General features: G+C 35.3%; 4 protein-coding genes across 4 annotated transcripts; 1 reads left to right on the top strand and 3 right to left on the bottom strand.

Annotated features, from left to right (window-relative positions):
- On the bottom strand, window positions 1,086-4,031 carry LOC104727721 (disease resistance protein At4g27190). The gene has a single exon (XM_010446799.1). The coding sequence runs from the start codon at window positions 4,029-4,031 to the stop codon at window positions 1,086-1,088; it is 2,946 nt and encodes a 981-aa protein (XP_010445101.1).
- LOC104722208 (probable histone H2A.3) lies at window positions 5,812-6,853 on the bottom strand. The gene is made up of 2 exons (XM_010440344.2): window positions 6,537-6,853; window positions 5,812-6,243 (listed from the first exon to the last, which is right to left on the bottom strand). The coding sequence occupies exons 1-2, from the start codon at window positions 6,723-6,725 to the stop codon at window positions 6,037-6,039; spliced, it is 396 nt and encodes a 131-aa protein (XP_010438646.1). The 5' UTR covers window positions 6,726-6,853; the 3' UTR covers window positions 5,812-6,036.
- LOC104722207 lies at window positions 11,310-13,102 on the top strand. Its single transcript, XM_010440343.2, has 2 exons — window positions 11,310-12,226; window positions 12,401-13,102. The coding sequence occupies exons 1-2, from the start codon at window positions 11,554-11,556 to the stop codon at window positions 13,039-13,041; spliced, it is 1,314 nt and encodes a 437-aa protein (XP_010438645.1). The 5' UTR covers window positions 11,310-11,553; the 3' UTR covers window positions 13,042-13,102.
- On the bottom strand, window positions 15,304-17,127 carry LOC104722206 (dihydroflavonol 4-reductase-like). The gene is made up of 6 exons (XM_010440342.2): window positions 16,933-17,127; window positions 16,579-16,749; window positions 16,221-16,438; window positions 15,965-16,124; window positions 15,637-15,847; window positions 15,304-15,547 (listed from the first exon to the last, which is right to left on the bottom strand). The coding sequence occupies exons 1-6, from the start codon at window positions 17,054-17,056 to the stop codon at window positions 15,376-15,378; spliced, it is 1,056 nt and encodes a 351-aa protein (XP_010438644.1). The 5' UTR covers window positions 17,057-17,127; the 3' UTR covers window positions 15,304-15,375.

Here is a 17,871-nt window from a genome sequence, read left to right as displayed (position 1 = left end):
ACTCTAGCTAGATTTTATTTGACGTAGTAGTTGTTGAAATTTGAAAAGATATACTCCGTATTTTTCTGTTAAAAAAATTAGAAAAGTTATGTTATCTAGTGTCTACATTCTATACAACAAGAAGTGTACTTTGTTATTCGTAGCATATATAGTACGTACGTGTATGTAAAATTTGAACTATTTTCATAAGCTTTTAAAGACTTAACGAGTAACAAAAACAAAAAAAAGGTAACAGCATCAGCATGTGTCGGTAAAACAGTAAATCGTCGGCAAATGGCAAAAGTGGATTTTTTTTGTTTGTTTTTTTAAACCAAAATCACCCTTTTCTTTGGTTCAAAACTACACCGTGGCTATTCATCATGTTCACCGCGGTTGACTCTGTTACTCTAGATTCAGATTTCATTATAAAACTCGAGGATGATTTGTTTCACAGCACTGAACTTTCAGTTTCTTTTTTGCAATTAAAAAAAAAACGGCTTTTGTGTTTTTATTGATCTGTAGCTGTTACTAAAGGTAAACTGAATAGTGTTTCTCTAGGAAATAGCATCGAAATCAGCTCTATATTATCAACGTTTAACTAGATACGTATAATTGTTTTTAGCTTAAAGCTTCAATTTCGATCGGGTTGAGATTGCACTTTAGGCATGTCCTCTGAGGAAGGGGATTTGTTTTGCTTGCATTTAGATCATGTGGTGATATTGACAAAGTATTTTCATTGCTGCCATAATTTTCAGTTCAAGCTTGTCACTATCTTGGTTTGTTTTGATCTTATAGCTCTGTTTCTTTGTCCTATGAATCTACACGATTCTTATAGTTATGTGTGAGTGTGACTAAGAATACCGGGTCAATAGATGCACGAGGTTAGTACAACTTGGTTTCTTGGGGTGTAATGACTAACGAAATGCAATATAAGCTTGACTCACAGTATATATTTATTGAAAAGTTTTGCACATTCACACTTGATAGACTCAAACAAAGTTAACCAAAAGAACAAAAAAAAAGAGAAACAGAGAGGGGAACGAACACTCTTAGGATGGGTCTGGAATATCAAACAAACTCTTATAGCATTTGCCTTGCTAAATCTGCTATGATAATACAAGTAGAGGAACTTCTTTCACTGGATTGAAAAAAGGTTCAGCATTGATTAAAGCAGCGGGATCTTCCCATTCCAAACGCTCCCACCAACTCAATTCTCCTTTAATCTTCTTGATTCTTCCACAGGTAGAGTTTATGGGTAAACAATCCAGCTTATTACAGTGTATCACTTCCACCTGTTCAAGACATTCCCAAGCCTCTCCCCAGTTGCAAATACTCACAAGGTTTGGAAGGTTTCTCAATTTCAAGACACGTAAATTTGGTAGGAAAGGTTCATGGTATAAGAAAGCCTCGTGTAGATTCTGCAACGAGTCACAGTAGCTAATCTCTATCTCCTCCAGATTTGGGATAGTCAAGAAATTTCCCTTTCCGAGTAGTGTTCGAAGTTTGCGACACATGGTGATCTCGATTATCTTCAATGTTTCCAGTCTCAACCCAAGGTGTGTTTGTAGCTCTGAGAAGGATTCTAAGTCAACGCGACGCAAATGAAGTTCCTCCAAATTTGGAAGAAGGTCTAGATTTTCAGAGGATCGTTTTGAAGCTTTAGTGGTTACCATCTCAACCCAAGAATTTGTGTTGATGATAACACTCTCAATCGTAAGAGATTTCAAATTCTTGAGACTCTTGTTGTCAACGACCAATTTCTTTATCATTGCTTCGATCCCTTGACAATGGTTTAGTGCTAGAGAGGTTGTTGAAGCCAACAACCACCCAATGGATACTTGTGATACATTGAGGTGACTTATTGTTAGCCTCCTCTTGTCGTGTCTTGTACGCAAAATGTAACGAGAGCCCACAACAAGTTGATATTTCTTCAATCTTTTGATCCAAGTGTTTCTCTTATTTAGAAGAAATGGAGAGGAATGGACCCTGATAGAAAGAACTTGTAAACGCTGGAGGCATCCTATCTCTTCAAGTGTTGCTTGCCCTTTCTGTGTCTCTCCAAGTACGCTCCAACGGTAGTGACTTGATGTCATGTCTAGTGTCTCTAGACTTGATAACCGTGAAACAACTCTAGCTGGAATGCTTTCAAGGTGAAGGGTTCGTGAAAGGTTAAGGTGTCTGAAGCTCTTCAGTTCTTCCAACCCCCTTGGAAATTCCGTGATATGAGTGCCACAAAGATCAAGTAGCTCAAGTTTGGCAAGAGTTTCGAGTGAAGGTAGTTCTACAAGGTTAAAACATTCTCTGAAGAAGAGAGAATGAAGACTGGAAAGATGCAAAAGAGAGCAACAAGGAAACGACTTCATGCGAGTCCCACTTAGATTCAAGATTCGAAGATTTGGAAATGCTTGCAAGAATCCAATGGGTACTTCCTTCAGAACATAGTTGCCTTGTAGCAGTAAGGCTGAGGCTTGTACGCAGTACTCTTCTGTGAGATTAGGAAGCATTTCTAGTTTATTGTACATCAAAGAAACCCTTCGAAGAGAAGGAGCAAACTTATCTTGTATAATCTCTTGCAAACCTGTACCAGACATGACAAGGGAATGACAATCATCCTGTGAGGAAGACATGATCCATATGGCAAAATCGCGGACAACATCATGCATCTTAACTGTGTCTCTACGAGCACCATCTTCTAACAAACAATAATCCTTTAAACTCTCCACAACTGTGATTCCCTCGTTCATGGAGTCCTCGTGAGAACCTTGTTCCTCCATGAATCCTTCAGCCATCCAGTACATTACAAGCTCTGTGACTTCAATCGAGTAGTCTTCAGGAAACAAAGCACAAAGGAGAAAACAAGACTTTGCCTTACCATCCAAAAAATCGTAGCTCAATTTCAGTGGCTGGAATATCTTCTCTTCAATACTCTTGATCCAAGGTACTGATTTACTTAGCTTAGTCAAGACATGATTCCACAGCTTGACATTTTTTTTTCCGCCCATAGCTGTTCCAACAGTGATGATAGCTAGAGGCAATCCACCACATTCAAGTGACACGGCTTTTGCAATCGGCCTAACATGGTCTGACCTCACAACTTCCCCTGCATTTTTGCAAAATAATTCCCAAGCGTCTTCTTCACGTAAACAATCCACTCTGACATCAAGATCTGTCTTCATGCTGCGACAGACCTCTAAAAACCTGGAAGTCAAAATGATTTTTGAACCTCTGTTCTCTTCCGTTCGTGGAATGCCCAAAAGATCCAGATCAATGGGTTTCCAAACGTCATCAAGAATGAGAAGAAAATTTCTCTCTCTCTTCAGTCCAACATAAATCCTTTTTGCTAATTTCTCGTCACTTTCTTCCACATGGGTATCAATATCCAGTCTCTCAGCAATCTGCTTTTGGACTCCTCTTAGATCAAACTCTTTGGACACTATTACAAAGATCACCAAGCCAAATGGTTGAGCAGCAGCCTCTTCCCTTAGCTTATTGTTTAACGTCCTGACCAGTGTCGTTTTTCCTACTCCTCCCATGCCCCAAACACCAATCTTTTGAGCCTTATCGCTTATCAAACCATCTCTAATTTTGACTAATATATTTGACGCCATTGTTTGATGAACAATTGTGACCCCTGGAACATGTTCAACTCTTTCCGGAGTAGAATCCACGGAAAGCATGTCGACAAACTCTCTGCCATCCTTCTCAAGCATTTTCACTTCATTGAGAATCTTGACAAGTTTCCTACTCAGCCTGGATCTCAAGGACATACCACATCCACATGAAACCCGTTCTTCAAGTTTTAACCGTGCTTTGGAGATAACGTCTTCTACCTCTCTTTGCCAACGCAATAGCTTGAGTCTCAAGGGTTTATCTTTGGTCAGCAAAGTTTCATGGTCTTCATTCATGTTACCCTTAAGCTCTTTCAATCTCTCGAGTGAATCATTCAGAGCTTTGACGTTTGATTTGAACTTAAAGGCATTAGCGAATCGTGAGTACCTTGAGTTGTACATTGAACTCAAAATCTCACCAATGATTGGGGACAAACACTCCATGGTGATTTAGTTGAAGATGTTGGAGAGAGATGTCATATAGAGAGAACCAGCCAGCAGAGACAACACCAACTTCAAAAGGACCTTTGAGATCTACAATAAAGAAACACGCTAGCGGTAAGATGGTATTTAACCTACATGTTGTTTCACGTATAACAATTAGATTTGTTTAGAACAAGCCACAAACTATTTAAAATTTGCTTAGGTTAGTTATACATCAAACTTTTGGGGTATTTTTACATGATCAAAAATTCTTTCGTTTACACAAGATTCTGCTGTGTTTCTAAAGTTTTGACACTCGCAAATTAATGGCCGATTGCCGTAGCATATATTAACTTTTGCATGGTCTTTTATTTTATTCCATTGTTAATATTACAAAACTTTAAATAATATCCAGATAATATTTCCAAAATGGTATATAAATTAAATTAAATTATATATATTTACCAAATTTCATCTTCAAACTTAAACAAATAATAACCAGTTGTACTTACCATTTAAGATTCCATGAGCGATCGAGAGGGCCTGAGGGGAATATCCATTATTGAACTCCAACTCCAGTTTTGCTTGCAGAAATAAATGGAAGGATTAGTAATATAAATTGGCTGATTATGGTTCCATAGTATACATCATGCAACCACGACTTTCGAAAGTTTGATTTCGTAAACTAAAAGAAACGCTCCACTTTGCTGGTTGGACTTGGTGCATTAGTATTTTAAGTTGCACTGGAAGTTAATTTATGTATGTATTGCTTTTTCTTTATGATCAAACGTATTAGTCAAAATGATTTCCACTTGTATGGAAAAAGGGAATGAGTTATTTAAATAAGATTTTTTTGTTTTTCTTTTGTATGAACATTTGAATAAGATTAGAGTGTGTTGATTTATTCTTTACTCCAGATTGAAACATTGAAAATTTCCATGTTAATCACCGTGTTATGAAATTTGGTCATACTCATGGAAACAAGTAAAGGTAGATTGTACGCAGTGACAATATTGCCGAGATCATTGTTTACTGCACTGAATCATATAAAAAAACTTCTTAGGTCTTAGGTCTTAGGTGCATATGCTGGCGTGTGGTGCAACCGTGCAAACTAATTTCTATCCAAACCTAGCTAGAAGCATGCATCTATATATGGTCAGTTTGGAAAACATTGGAGAGCTGAATGCTGGCCACGGGTTAAGTTCTAGAAACCACAGAAGTCATAAATTCGTGCATGCTCCGTTTTAGCAAATACATCAAAATCCAAATAAGTATTGTTTCAGTTCCGTATATTTTACAGAAATAGATAGGTGCTTTTGCACAAAAAAGAAAATGAAAAAAAATGATAGGTGCTTCTGCCATGATCTTTGATTCTTCCGAATGAGACACCTTCAAAGGATAAGTTATTTATAAGAAACCTAAAGCCATCCCAAACAACATTCCATAAAGAGCCAAATTAGGTAAGCAATTGAGATAACAACAGGTTAAACCATTTCTTTCAAAGGTCAGAAAACAATGTAACTAATTATCGCTTGGAATGTCGCAAGGTTGGAGGTCTTGTTCATCTTTTACTTCAGAAATGTAACCCCACGCCATTTGTCTCATACTTCTTTGATCCCACCCTTATTATTGGGGCTAATGGGTAGGTTGGTTATCTACGTAAGTGCTCCAGGAATTCGAGCACCACTCTATCATTGCATATGCTCCGTAATTGCAGAAGAGATTTGAGTTTTTTTTTTTACACTTGGCAAGGATTCATCTCACCAGCCACTGAATTGCTTAAAACAGTTGAGCCAGAGACTGAGATAGAACAATTTTCTTTCATATATTCACACAAAGTGAAACAAGGTTATCCTTACATCTAGTACAAACCACACAGCTTTCATTGCTGCTGCTGAGTAAAAACAACAACAACAAATAAGCAATTAGATAAGAGCAAAAGACAGTCCTAACTCCTAAGCATGATCTGATATATAAACCATTTTCGAGAGAATCAATGTCTTTGTTTTTATAAGAGGAGTAGCGCCTAATCTTCCTCAGTAGGCTTGGAAGGACCAGACTTCTTGGGGAGAAGGAGATTGTGGATGTTAGGCATCACTCCTCCGTTGGCAATAGTCACATCTCCAAGTAGTTTGCTTAGTTCCTCGTCGTTCCTCACAGCAAGCTGAATGTGTCGTGGAACTATACGTGTCTTCTTGTTGTCTCTCGCTGCGTTCCCAGCGAGCTCAAGTACCTTCAAACAAATAACGCACACTAAGCTCAATTGCTAGTAACCATTTTTCAAAAATTGAAAGCACAGATTTAATTAACAACAACAACGAAGATCTGCTAGGGAAACTTAAATCAGAATTCTCGAATTCGCAATCAATTGACAAAATTCAAACGAAAAAAAAAAAAAAAAAAATGGAAAATTTAAAAAGTGAAATCACAAATCCAGAACACTAGAGATATGTGAAACCCATCCATTTCAATTTTTTTTTGAAAAAGAAGCAAATTAAATTGGCGATGAAAATGATTTTGATTCACCTCGGCGGCGAGGTATTCAAGAACGGCGGCGAGATAGACAGGAGCTCCGGCACCAACACGCTCGGCGTACTTCCCGGCCTTCAAAAACCGAGCGATACGACCAACAGGGAATTGTAGCCCAGCCTTGCTACTACGAGATGTCGACTTCTTCGCCGCACCAGATCCTAGTGTTTTTCCCCGACCCACCATTTCTACAGCTCTAGAAGAACAAAGAAAGAAGAAGAAGAAGAAGAAGAAGAAGAAAAAAAAAAAGAGTAACGAAACGAAGCGTACTTGAGAAACTTCGTTACAGCAGAACCCCCGCCATGAGTATTATTATTAATAATAGAGTGGTGGAAGAAAGTATCAATTGACCAATGAAATCACACTGCATAGATCGATAACTCTGACCGTTAGATTGTTTTTAAGTGTAACGGACACGACACCACCGCTTGGTCATTTTTTATTGGTCCTCCAATAATTTCAATGGATTGATTTACTTATATGGGCTTATTTAATTGAAAGCCCTTCTTTCTAGTTTCACATCATTCGGCCCAAACAATTTTTCTTGTCAAGTAATATATATTTCCCTATCCTTTTAAGTTTTTTTAACTAGTGAGGGAGCGAATTTCAAATTATACGATTAGTCTACTAAGACTAGGGTGTTGACTGATTCTCCCGCTATTTTCCGCAAACGCTGTGTTTGCGGGTGGTAGTGGTTGCTAGCAATTGGAACCAATCATATAAAACATTTTCAATCGTTCTTAATCGCTTCCAATCGCTTCAAACCACTGAATTCCAAAAGCTGCTTCCCACAAGCGTTTGCGGTTGCGGGCGATTACGGTAGGAATTTTTTTTTAATAAAAAACTTAAAAGAAATCAATGATAATGAAATTCTTTTGTGTTATATCTTCTATCTAACCATTTTACTCATTAAAGATTAGTGAAAATGAAGTACGGATACGATTACAGAGATTATAAAATAAACAATTAGAAGAAAATAATATTCCAATTAACAATAACCCGGAAAACTTGATGTAAATTTAATGACACATCGCACATAAGTTCAAAAAATCTAAATAAATATAATATTTCATCAGAAATTTAAAAAAAATAAGATTATTTGTGAAAATATTAAAACAAATCACCAGTGACTCTTCTCAACTCTCACTTAACCATTCCTACCGATGCAACTACTGACCCACGATCTAAGAGAAAAGAAAAAAGATCTACGATCTAAAGCATATATTTTGTCATTTATCAAATTACTTGATTAAATTTTTGGTGAAAAGCCAAATGCATAAAGAAATAAGTATTTCAATATGAAATTTATTTGTTTTTTGAATAATTATTTTAGTATTTTTTGAATAAATTTAAATTATAAATCAAGTTTAATTAAAATTTTTATGTTTTTAAACATTTATATATTATATATCACATTTATTATGTTCTAACCGCTATTGCACCCGTTGGTCAACCAGTCGTAAACCTCCCGCAAATGCATCAATTTTAAACCGCTAAACCAGTCGTTCAAAACGCTTAATAACGCTTGAAACCGCAATCGCTCGCTTCCGCAATCTCCCGCAACCGCAACCGCAACCGCAGCGTTTGAACCAGTCAGGCCCTAAGGTGTTGACTGGTTCTCCCGCTACCTTCCGCAAACGCTGCGTTTGCGGGTGGTAGCGGTTGCTAGCGATTGGAACCAATCACATAAAACGCTCCCAATCGCTCCTAATCGCTCCCAACCGCTTCAAACCACTGAATTCCAAAAGCTGCTTCCCGCAAGCGTTTGCGGTTGCGGGCGATTGCGGTTGAATTTTTTTTTTTTTTTTACAAAAAAATTAAAAGAAATCAATGATAATAAAATTGTTTTGTNTTATATCTTCTATCTAACCATTTTACTCATTAAGGATGGGAGAAAATGAAGTACGGATACGATTACAGAGATTATAAAATAAACAATTAGAAGAAAATAATATTTCAATTAACAATAACCCGGAAAACTTGATGTAAATTTAATGACACATCGCACATAAGTTCAAAAAAATCTAAATAAATATAATAATTCATCAGAAATATTTTAAAAATAAGATCATTTGTGAAAAATATTAAAACAAATCACCAGTGACTCTTTTCAACTCTCACTTAACCATTTCTACCGATGCAACTACTGACTCACGATCTAAGAGAAAAGAGATAAGATCTAAAGCATATGTTTTGTCATTTATCAAATTACTTGATTAAATTTTTGGTGAAAAGCCAAATGCATAAAGGAATAAATATTTCAATATGAAATTTATTTGTTTTTTGAATAATTATTTTAGTATTTTTTAATAAATTTAAATTATAAATCAAGTTTAATTAATTTTTTTGTGTTTTTAAACATTTATATATTATATATCACATTTATTATGTTCCAACCGCTATTGCACCCGCTGGTCAACCAGTCGTAAACTTTCCGCAAACGCACCAATTTTAAACCGCTAAACCAGTCATTCAAAACGCTTAATAACGCTTGAAACCGCAATCGCCCGCTTCCGCAATCTCCCGCAACCGCAACCGCAGCGTTTGAACCAGTCAGGCCCTAAGGATGGGAGAAAATGAAGTACGAATACGATTACAGAGATTACAAAATAAACAATTAGAAGAAAATAATATTCCAATTAACAATAACCCGGAAAACTTGATGTAAATTTAATGATAAATCGCACATAAGTTCAAAAAAGTCTAAATAAATATAATATTTCATCAGAAATTTTTTAAAAATAAGATTATTTGTGAAAATATTAAAACAAATCACCAGTGACTCTTTTCAACTCTCACATAACAATTCCTACTGATGCAACTACTGACCCACGATCTAAGAGAAAAGAGAAAAGATTTACGATCTCAAGCATATGTTTTGTCATTTATCAAGTTACTTAATTAAAGTTTTGGTGAAAAGCCATATGCATTAAGGAATAAGTATTTCAATATGAAATTTATTTGTTTTTTAAATAAATATTTTAGTATTTTTTTAATAAATTTAAATTATAAATCAAGTTTAATTAAAATTTTTGTGTTTTTAAACATTTATATATTATATATCACATTTATTATGTTCCAATCGCTATTGCACCCGCTGGTCAACCAGTCGTAAACCTCCCGTAAACGCACCAATTTTAAACCGCTAAACCAATCGTTCAAAACGCTTCATAACGCTTGAAACCGCAATTGTCCGCTTCCGCAATCTTCCGTAACCGCAACCGCAACCGCAGCGTTTGAACCAGGCACGTCCTAAGAGTACACGACAAAAGAATTACAACTGTCAATAGATTTCAGAATCAAGCTATGATTTTTTGTTCTTTTTTTTTTGTAATCTCTCCGAATATCATATGGAATAACAAAGAAAGTGAAACCAATAGAGACATCAAACATTCGAAAAAGTGTGTGTATGTCATGAAACGTTGTGGGATGGTGTTATGATGTTACCAACCTTTCATACAAAGGAACGGTGGATCACACGTTGATGTTCTTTACTGTAGGATGTGGAAATGTCTTTAATGCTTAATAATCACAACATTTTATCATTATTGGTGTGACGACCCAAAAAAAAAGACTCATTTAAGAGAAGGAAAAAGTGATTGGAAATTTATGAAAACAGACAACTTTTTAGATTTAATGTCGAAATGATATAGTACTATTCTTTATGCAAAAATATGAAATAAATACTTCTTCACCACTATTTTTATATAAGAAAACTAAAATCTCTACACTAAAGCTATAAACCCCAAATGATGAGAGTATTCTTTAACTACAAAAACTTTTAGGTGTAACTTAAATTTGGAGGCAGAGTAGTCAACTCAAGGAGAAAACGTTTACATATAAAACTAAAATGCAACTCATTTGATATAAGCTTTTACTGTTAAGCATTAATATTTGTATACAGAATCTTCTGCCCGCATTGAAGATATGTCAATGAAATATCTCTCAATAATACGCACTTGATCTCTAAGCCAGTTAAATTTTATTTTTGTACTTGTTGGTATTGACAAATCAATACTTGCAATCTTTTCCTGTTTCTTGACTGGAATGGTTGTTCGAAGGACAAACACATATAGTGGAAGTATCTACTGGTCCGACAGTACGTGAAGATTTAAATAGTTTAAATACAATACAAAACCGCAAATCTATGCAACCTATTGGAAGCATTAGATTTGGGAAATGTGAAATTATACAATACGCGTATGTTTAGTCAGTAGACACTAGACAACCAAATCATACTGTGGCCTCGTGAGTCAAATAGTGTCCCATAGATAGGTAAGTTACATGAGTACGATACTTGTTGTCTTTCACGTATCAAACAAAAAAAATATATTAGAGGTAAATAGAATCACCATTAATCCGATTTCACAATATTTGTTTCATCCTTTTTATGTTAACTAAGACCATTATTACTCATCGTTACTTCCCACAATTTTTCTTATTAAAAATAAATGAAAATATACAAAAAAGAGAAAAGAAGAGAAAGAAGGTTACTTCAGTTATTCTGGCTAGAAACATTACTCTTTACTTTTTTACAGCTGTCAGTTTGTAATTTTTAATATATTAAAATATATTTTTTTTTTTTGTTGAGCAAAGTATCAGCGTTCTCCTACTAATGATGCTCTAACATTTACTTCCGACCTTTATTCCGCTTTGGTTTGTACTTTGCGTTGTGCTGTCCATATTCACGACTCTTAATATAACTAAACCAATCATCAAACCATGTATTCAATACATAATGAATTCAACAACGACGAAGAAAACAAGTATTATTGGGACTCTAAAACATAGTTTTTTTGGGGGTTATTTTCTTGTTTTCATATTGTATTTAACTATTTATCTTATCTGTTTGACTGTTTCCCCTCCTTTACTATCTCTCTCTCTCTCCCTCAAATTCAAAATTAGAAACTCTCAAAAATTCATTTCAAATTTTGCCTTTTTTAAGTTCACGTTTTTTGTTTTTGCTTCTCGTTCTCATTATCTTTTCAAGGGAGAACAGAATAGAGAAAAAAAAATGGAAGCTTCAAGCACAAGAAGCGAGAAGACGAAGAAGAAGAAGACTGAGAGAGACAACACCGACACTCAAAACAAGAAGAAGAAGCTGCCCAGTGTTTGGTTTTCACTAAAGAAGTCTCTCCCTTGCAAATCTGATTCTTCCGATGTCCACAACCCTAGATCCAAGAAAGAGCTCGCTACAATCTCCACCAAGAGAACAACCTCCTCCTCATGCGGCGTCGGTGGCGGTGGCCGGTCCGGCTGTTCGAGATCCATAGCCAATCTCAAAGACGTAATCAATGGAAGCAAACAACAACATATGGAGAAGCCGCCTTGCTCTAGCCCTCGTTCCATAGGAAGCAGCGAGTTTCTCAATCCCATTACTCACGATGTTATCTTTAGCAACTCAACCTGCGAGCTCAAGATCACCGGAGCAACAGAACTCGTTGGGACTCTGAGGCCAGGGACGCCGGTGAATTACTCTTCTTCACGCCGGAACCAAGCTTCGAGAAAGGCTTCTTCCGCAGCTGTTTCAGATAGAGACAGGGAAGGATTAGGGTTTCAGCACCAGAGCAGAAGGGAGAGAGACTCCTCCATTAATGGAGACAATTCCTCTGTTTCTTGCCATAAATGCGGCGACAAGTTTACCAAAATCGAAGCTGCCGAAGCTCACCATCTCACCAAACACGCCGGTAAAATACTAATCAATCACATTGCTCCCCAAAGTTTCTAACTTTATTAGCAAAGTTCGTAACTTTCATCTTTTGAATTCCAAAGTTTCATACTTTTTAGCAAAGTTTGTAACTTTCATCTTAGAATTTCACAATTAGGTTACAGAGTTTCTTAATTGTATCCCAAACTTACAGTGACGGAGCTAATGGAAGGAGACTCGTCGAGGAAGATAGTGGAGATAATATGCAGAACAAGCTGGTTAAAGACAGAGCATCACGGCGGACGAATCGATAGGATTTTGAAAGTGCACAATATGCAAAAGACCTTAGCAAGATTCGAGGAATACAGAGACACGGTGAAGATCAGAGCGAGCAAGCTACAAAAGAAACACCCGAGATGTATCGCCGACGGAAACGAGCTGCTCAGGTTCCACGGCACCACCGTCGCGTGTGCTTTAGGGATTAACGGGTCGACGAGTCTGTGTTCTTCGGAGAAGTGTTGTGTTTGCCGGATTATAAGGAACGGGTTCTCGTCGAAACGGGAGATGAATAACGGAATTGGGGTTTTTACGGCGTCGACGAGTGAGAGAGCGTTCGAGTCGATTGTGATCGGAGATAATGGTGGTGGTGATAGGAAGGCGTTGATTGTGTGTCGTGTGATCGCCGGGAGGGTTCATCGGCCGATGGAGAATTTAGAGGAGATGAGTAGTGGGTCGTTGTTGAATGGGTTTGATTCTTTGGCCGGTAAGGTTGGGTTGTATACACATGTTGAGGAGCTTTATTTGCTCAATTCTCGAGCTTTGCTTCCTTGTTTTGTGCTAATTTGCAAACCTTAATTATCTCATCAAATCTTTTGATGAAATTAATGGCAAGTTTTGGTTCATAATTTTGTTTCAATTTGCCACTGTAGATGGGAAAACAAAACCTGTTAACGAAAACAAAATGACTATAAGTGGAATTTATGATTGGTATGGGTGTGTTTTACTTAATTAGGTAATTTGGCTATAGTATTATTCAAGTGAAGTAGGGGATGGGTGCACAAAATAGAAAAGAAGGGAGGTTGAAGAGCGTCTGAATCGTCAAAATAGGCTTTGGCTTCAATTGGTGAACACATTTTAGGAAAAGAACTAGGAGGAATGTGATATTCCTCTCTATTCCACAATATTTTTACCATTTGATAGTAATAATTTTTCTTTTACATTCCTCTACATTCTAAAAAAAATAAAGAACAATAGAACAAAAGTGTTCCTCCCCAAAATTGATGAGGAACAAATAGAACAGAAAAAAAAACAAATATTAAAATTCGTTTTTATATTTTAAAATAAATAAAAAATAAGTTTATTAATAATATTCAATTTTCTAATATAATAATTTTCATAATGTATTGACAGAAAAAATAATTTTGATATGAATTTCATGTTGAACTAATCTTAAGGCTATTTGAAAACCATATATGAATAGTAAAATAAATTTAAAAGACTCATGTTTATATCGTAAAGAAAAACTAAAAAAAAAAAATTACCTTTAAAATTGTATTGTAGGTTAATATTAAATATTAATATGACATATGACATATCTAAAATTTAATTTACAATTTTTTAAAAAAAAGAAAAATTCATTGTATATACATTAGAAGTAGTATTAGTATTAATATTGAATTTGATTTATTTAATATTTACTATATTTAAAAATATATTTTTATTGTTTGATTACCATTTACTATTTAGTTGATTCTTTGCAGATTTTTCTTTCATTCCTCAAAAACTGTTTATTCCATTCTGTATTGTTCTTTTTTTTTTGTTCTTCTAATGGTTACCAGTAGGATCCTTTGTTCCACGTATGGAGGATATTGGTAAAATGCTTAAGTTGAGACAATAACTGGGTAAACCATACTATGAAAAGTCTTGAGGAAGAGAGATAAATTGATAATTATGCTTTTTGCCTACTTCGTGTAAGACACTTTGTACCTAAATGAACTCTAATAAATGATTAACCAAAAAAATAAATGAACTCTAATAAATGAATATGAAATTAGCGGGTACAGCTGATATATAGTGCCATGGGTTTAAAAGCTAGAACCTCTCTTCAACTAGTTTAAAGAATCTAGTTTTTAATCGAGATTAGAGTTTGTGTTATTGCTGAAACCATTTATTTACCGATGACATACTATACAACATGACGTACTACTCCCAAAAAAATATGATAAAATTAATCAAAATTTTGAACAGAGAAGAACAAAAAGTTCAAAACTGAAAATTTGGCTTACACCAATTACACCAAAACATGCTGCTATGGTCATGTTTTGTTCCTTACTGAACCGATGGGCGAACAAGAACATAAATCGTAGCTAGTATACAGAGCCGTGCCTACGTTAGGCAATATGAAGCCTTCGCCTCCGGCCTCATTTTAAGAAAAAACATTCAATAGCTTATGAGTTTGTTTACAATGCGAATTTACGACAAAATTTTATTATAGAAAGTAGAAACGTTCAAAGCATTTGCAAACATGATGTTTATTAACAAAATGAGTAAATGCTTTTATTATTTTTCTCTTAACCTTCTAAGTTCTAAACGTGATGTTTTAATAAATTGAGATTGTGATTTTTGTTTCTTTTGAAATTAGTATTGTTGTTAGAAATTAAAAAAAAATATTGAAACAAGTCGCTTGATTACTCAACTTAGGTTATAATTGATAACATTTTTGAGTTATATATGAGCTGTGTCCCTTACTTAACGGTAGTTTTCTCAAAAAAAAAAAGTTATAAAACACTGGTTTTAAAAATTTGGTAAACAATCTTTTAAAACAAAAAATATGTTTTAGAATATAATATTTTATTTTTATTCTGATTCTTTGTTCACTAGAGATGTCATTATTATTATCAGATTTTTTTAGGATACCGCCTCGGCCTTGCTAATATATAGTTTTCAAATGCATTGAGACGAATCTAGCTTACATCAAAAAGTGACTACCTAACTAGAAGTACTAGAACTTACAATATGAACTAGTAGGATCCGTCATTTTAAAGTTCAAACGATATTTTAAGACTATTAAATGTATACAGTGACCATTAAAATTTGTTGGGATTGAAAACACTTTATTAATAGATTCTAAGAATCGCAATAGTTCAATCCAGCAAAACAAAGAAGATAATTGTTGTTGATTGCACATTCTCAATGCTTGAGTTTGTGGTTCAAGGTAGGAAACTTAAAACTGATGGAAGCATCAATTGTTTGATGAACAATTTCTTCAACACTGTATTTGTATTCAAACCCCAGTTCTCTTAACTTCTTTGAAGAAATTATAGGCTTCATACATCGTCTCTCTTCATCATCTTCATTTTCTCTACAAATCAAGAATAATATATAGTTTTCAAAATCTTTAGTCTAAAACAAAGAAGACTTGATGGAAACATTAAAGATTGTAGAACTTACTTTTGAACTTTACAAATATACTCCTTAGAGAAATGATGAAGCATCAACTCATGCATATCAATATTGTCAACACAACATATATATCGACCATTAGCCTTTGGTTGCTCCATCAAAAACATATGCGCCCTGCAGATATCCTCAATGTGTACTAAAGCAATCGAACCCATTCTTTTGTTCACAGCTGATAATATCGCAAACAACTTTGAGTCACCTGTTTTGTTATACAATGTAAATAAATCAAACTGGTTATTTAAGCCAAACGCTTTAACTTATATATGATAATGGGATAATGGAAAAAAGTTTAATATATATATATATATGCACACACCTGTAACTGGGGACAAGAGAACTTGAACGCTTGATGGGACAGAAGGAGTAAGGAATGGACCAGAAACAGTAGTCGTAATGACCGAAACAAGATCCATTCCTCTCTCTTTTGCATATCTAAATGCTTCTTCCTCTGATACGAGCTTCGATAGTACATAAATCTGTAGCACATAAGAAGTTTAAACCCTGTTAATGACGCTGGAACAATGAAAAATATGTAATGAAATTATACTAGTGGTTTGTAATAGTATTTTTACCCATCCACTAGCTTGTGTTTTAAGGACATGATCAACACGAGCCTTGCAAGTTTCATCCACGACAGATCTCAACCGTTCATTCTCATCTTTGGCAGTGAGAGCACTGATGGATGATGTGAAGACAACTCTTTTGACTGAGTTTGACTTTAGACAAGAACCTAGTACATTCCGTACGCCTTTTCTCGCCGAATCTATGACTTTGCTCTGGACATAACTCTCTACATCATTCCAGTCCAGCAAAATCCGGTTTGTTTCGGTTAAATTGCAATATTAACGGGTTGATCCGGTTTATAGCGGTTTAGGAAATGTACACAAAAAAAAGGGAGGACGGGTGCAATGAAAAGAAAAGATCGCATACCGAGATTGACGTGATCTGATGAGACATCAAACTCCATGGAAGCGGCGACATGAAAGACGCCGTCACAGCCCTTGATGGCGTCGTCGAAGCTGCCGTCATCTTGAAGATCCGCTCGGAACAATCTAAGCCGTTCATTTTCCTTCCATTTAGATTGAAAATATTGAGCCTTTGCTGTGTCAGCGGAAGAACCGAGGAAGCGTTTAGTTTAACCAAGTCTCCAAAACAGTCCAAAATTTAGTAAAATGAACTGATTAGTGCATATGTATTTTAAAAGGCTCTTTAAGGTTCGTTCTTCTGAGATTCGATATAAAAACAAGACACTTAAAATTCGATTTTGGTAAAACAAGTGGATACCAAGATCTCTGAGAGTGGCATGAACTGTGTAGCCTCTTTCAAGAAGAGACTTAACCAACCAAGAACCGATGTATCCACTTGCACCAGTCACGCAATACGTCTTCGTTTTGCTTTCCTCCATCATCTCCTCTCTTCTTCTCGAAATGCCAAAGTGGGATTACAGTGTAAATAAATTAATTAATGTTTGGCTTGTAACGATAAGTTTTAAAACTATTTTGTCTGTAATATTTTAATGATAGTGTGTTAGCTTGTTTGTTTCCATGGGTTTGTTGTCAATATTTTTCATGTATTTTTGACAATTGGAAAACTACTAGACATACAACTTTTTAGAAATCTTTTTGGCATATTATTATATTTGGTAGGATTCGATTTGATTGCTACATTGGCGTTATTACACAATCTGATAATCAGAATGCATTTTGAGTGTAAATAAGAGGAGGAGATAAATTTGCTATGCAACATTATTCTATAAGAATAATCAACATTTTTCTCAATTATAAGTATCTTCTTTATCTTTGGCTCACTGTTGTGTATGTTTTGCCTTCTTCGGTTCTTTCACATCACATGAGAAGGTTTCTAGCACATTGTGTAAATGTGCCACTTAAGGGCTGGGCTGATCTCATTCGGGCCGGGCCATAAACCGCACTCTTTATTGTACAAGTTAAATAAGCTCATCTCATAAGTCATTTCACGAATCCTTGTTGTGAGTTTGTGAGTCATCATCATTAGCACTACAATTTTTTGTTACAACCTCAGCATCAATTATACTAATCTTGGTTTAGTCCAGCTACGTTCAAACAATTCTGATTCAAAATTCATTTTTCTCATGTGGGATGGACTTTGACACACATTGATAACCTTTATCATCTTTACATAACACAGTCATACATGCATATATATAAGTAAATGTTCACAAGGTGATGATGAAGTGGTGGGTGG

The sequence above is a fragment of the Camelina sativa genome, chromosome 11 (genome assembly GCF_000633955.1).
Source record: "Camelina sativa cultivar DH55 chromosome 11, Cs, whole genome shotgun sequence".
Taxonomy (NCBI): Eukaryota; Viridiplantae; Streptophyta; class Magnoliopsida; order Brassicales; family Brassicaceae; genus Camelina; species Camelina sativa.
This window is presented reverse-complemented; position numbering and strand designations above follow the sequence as displayed.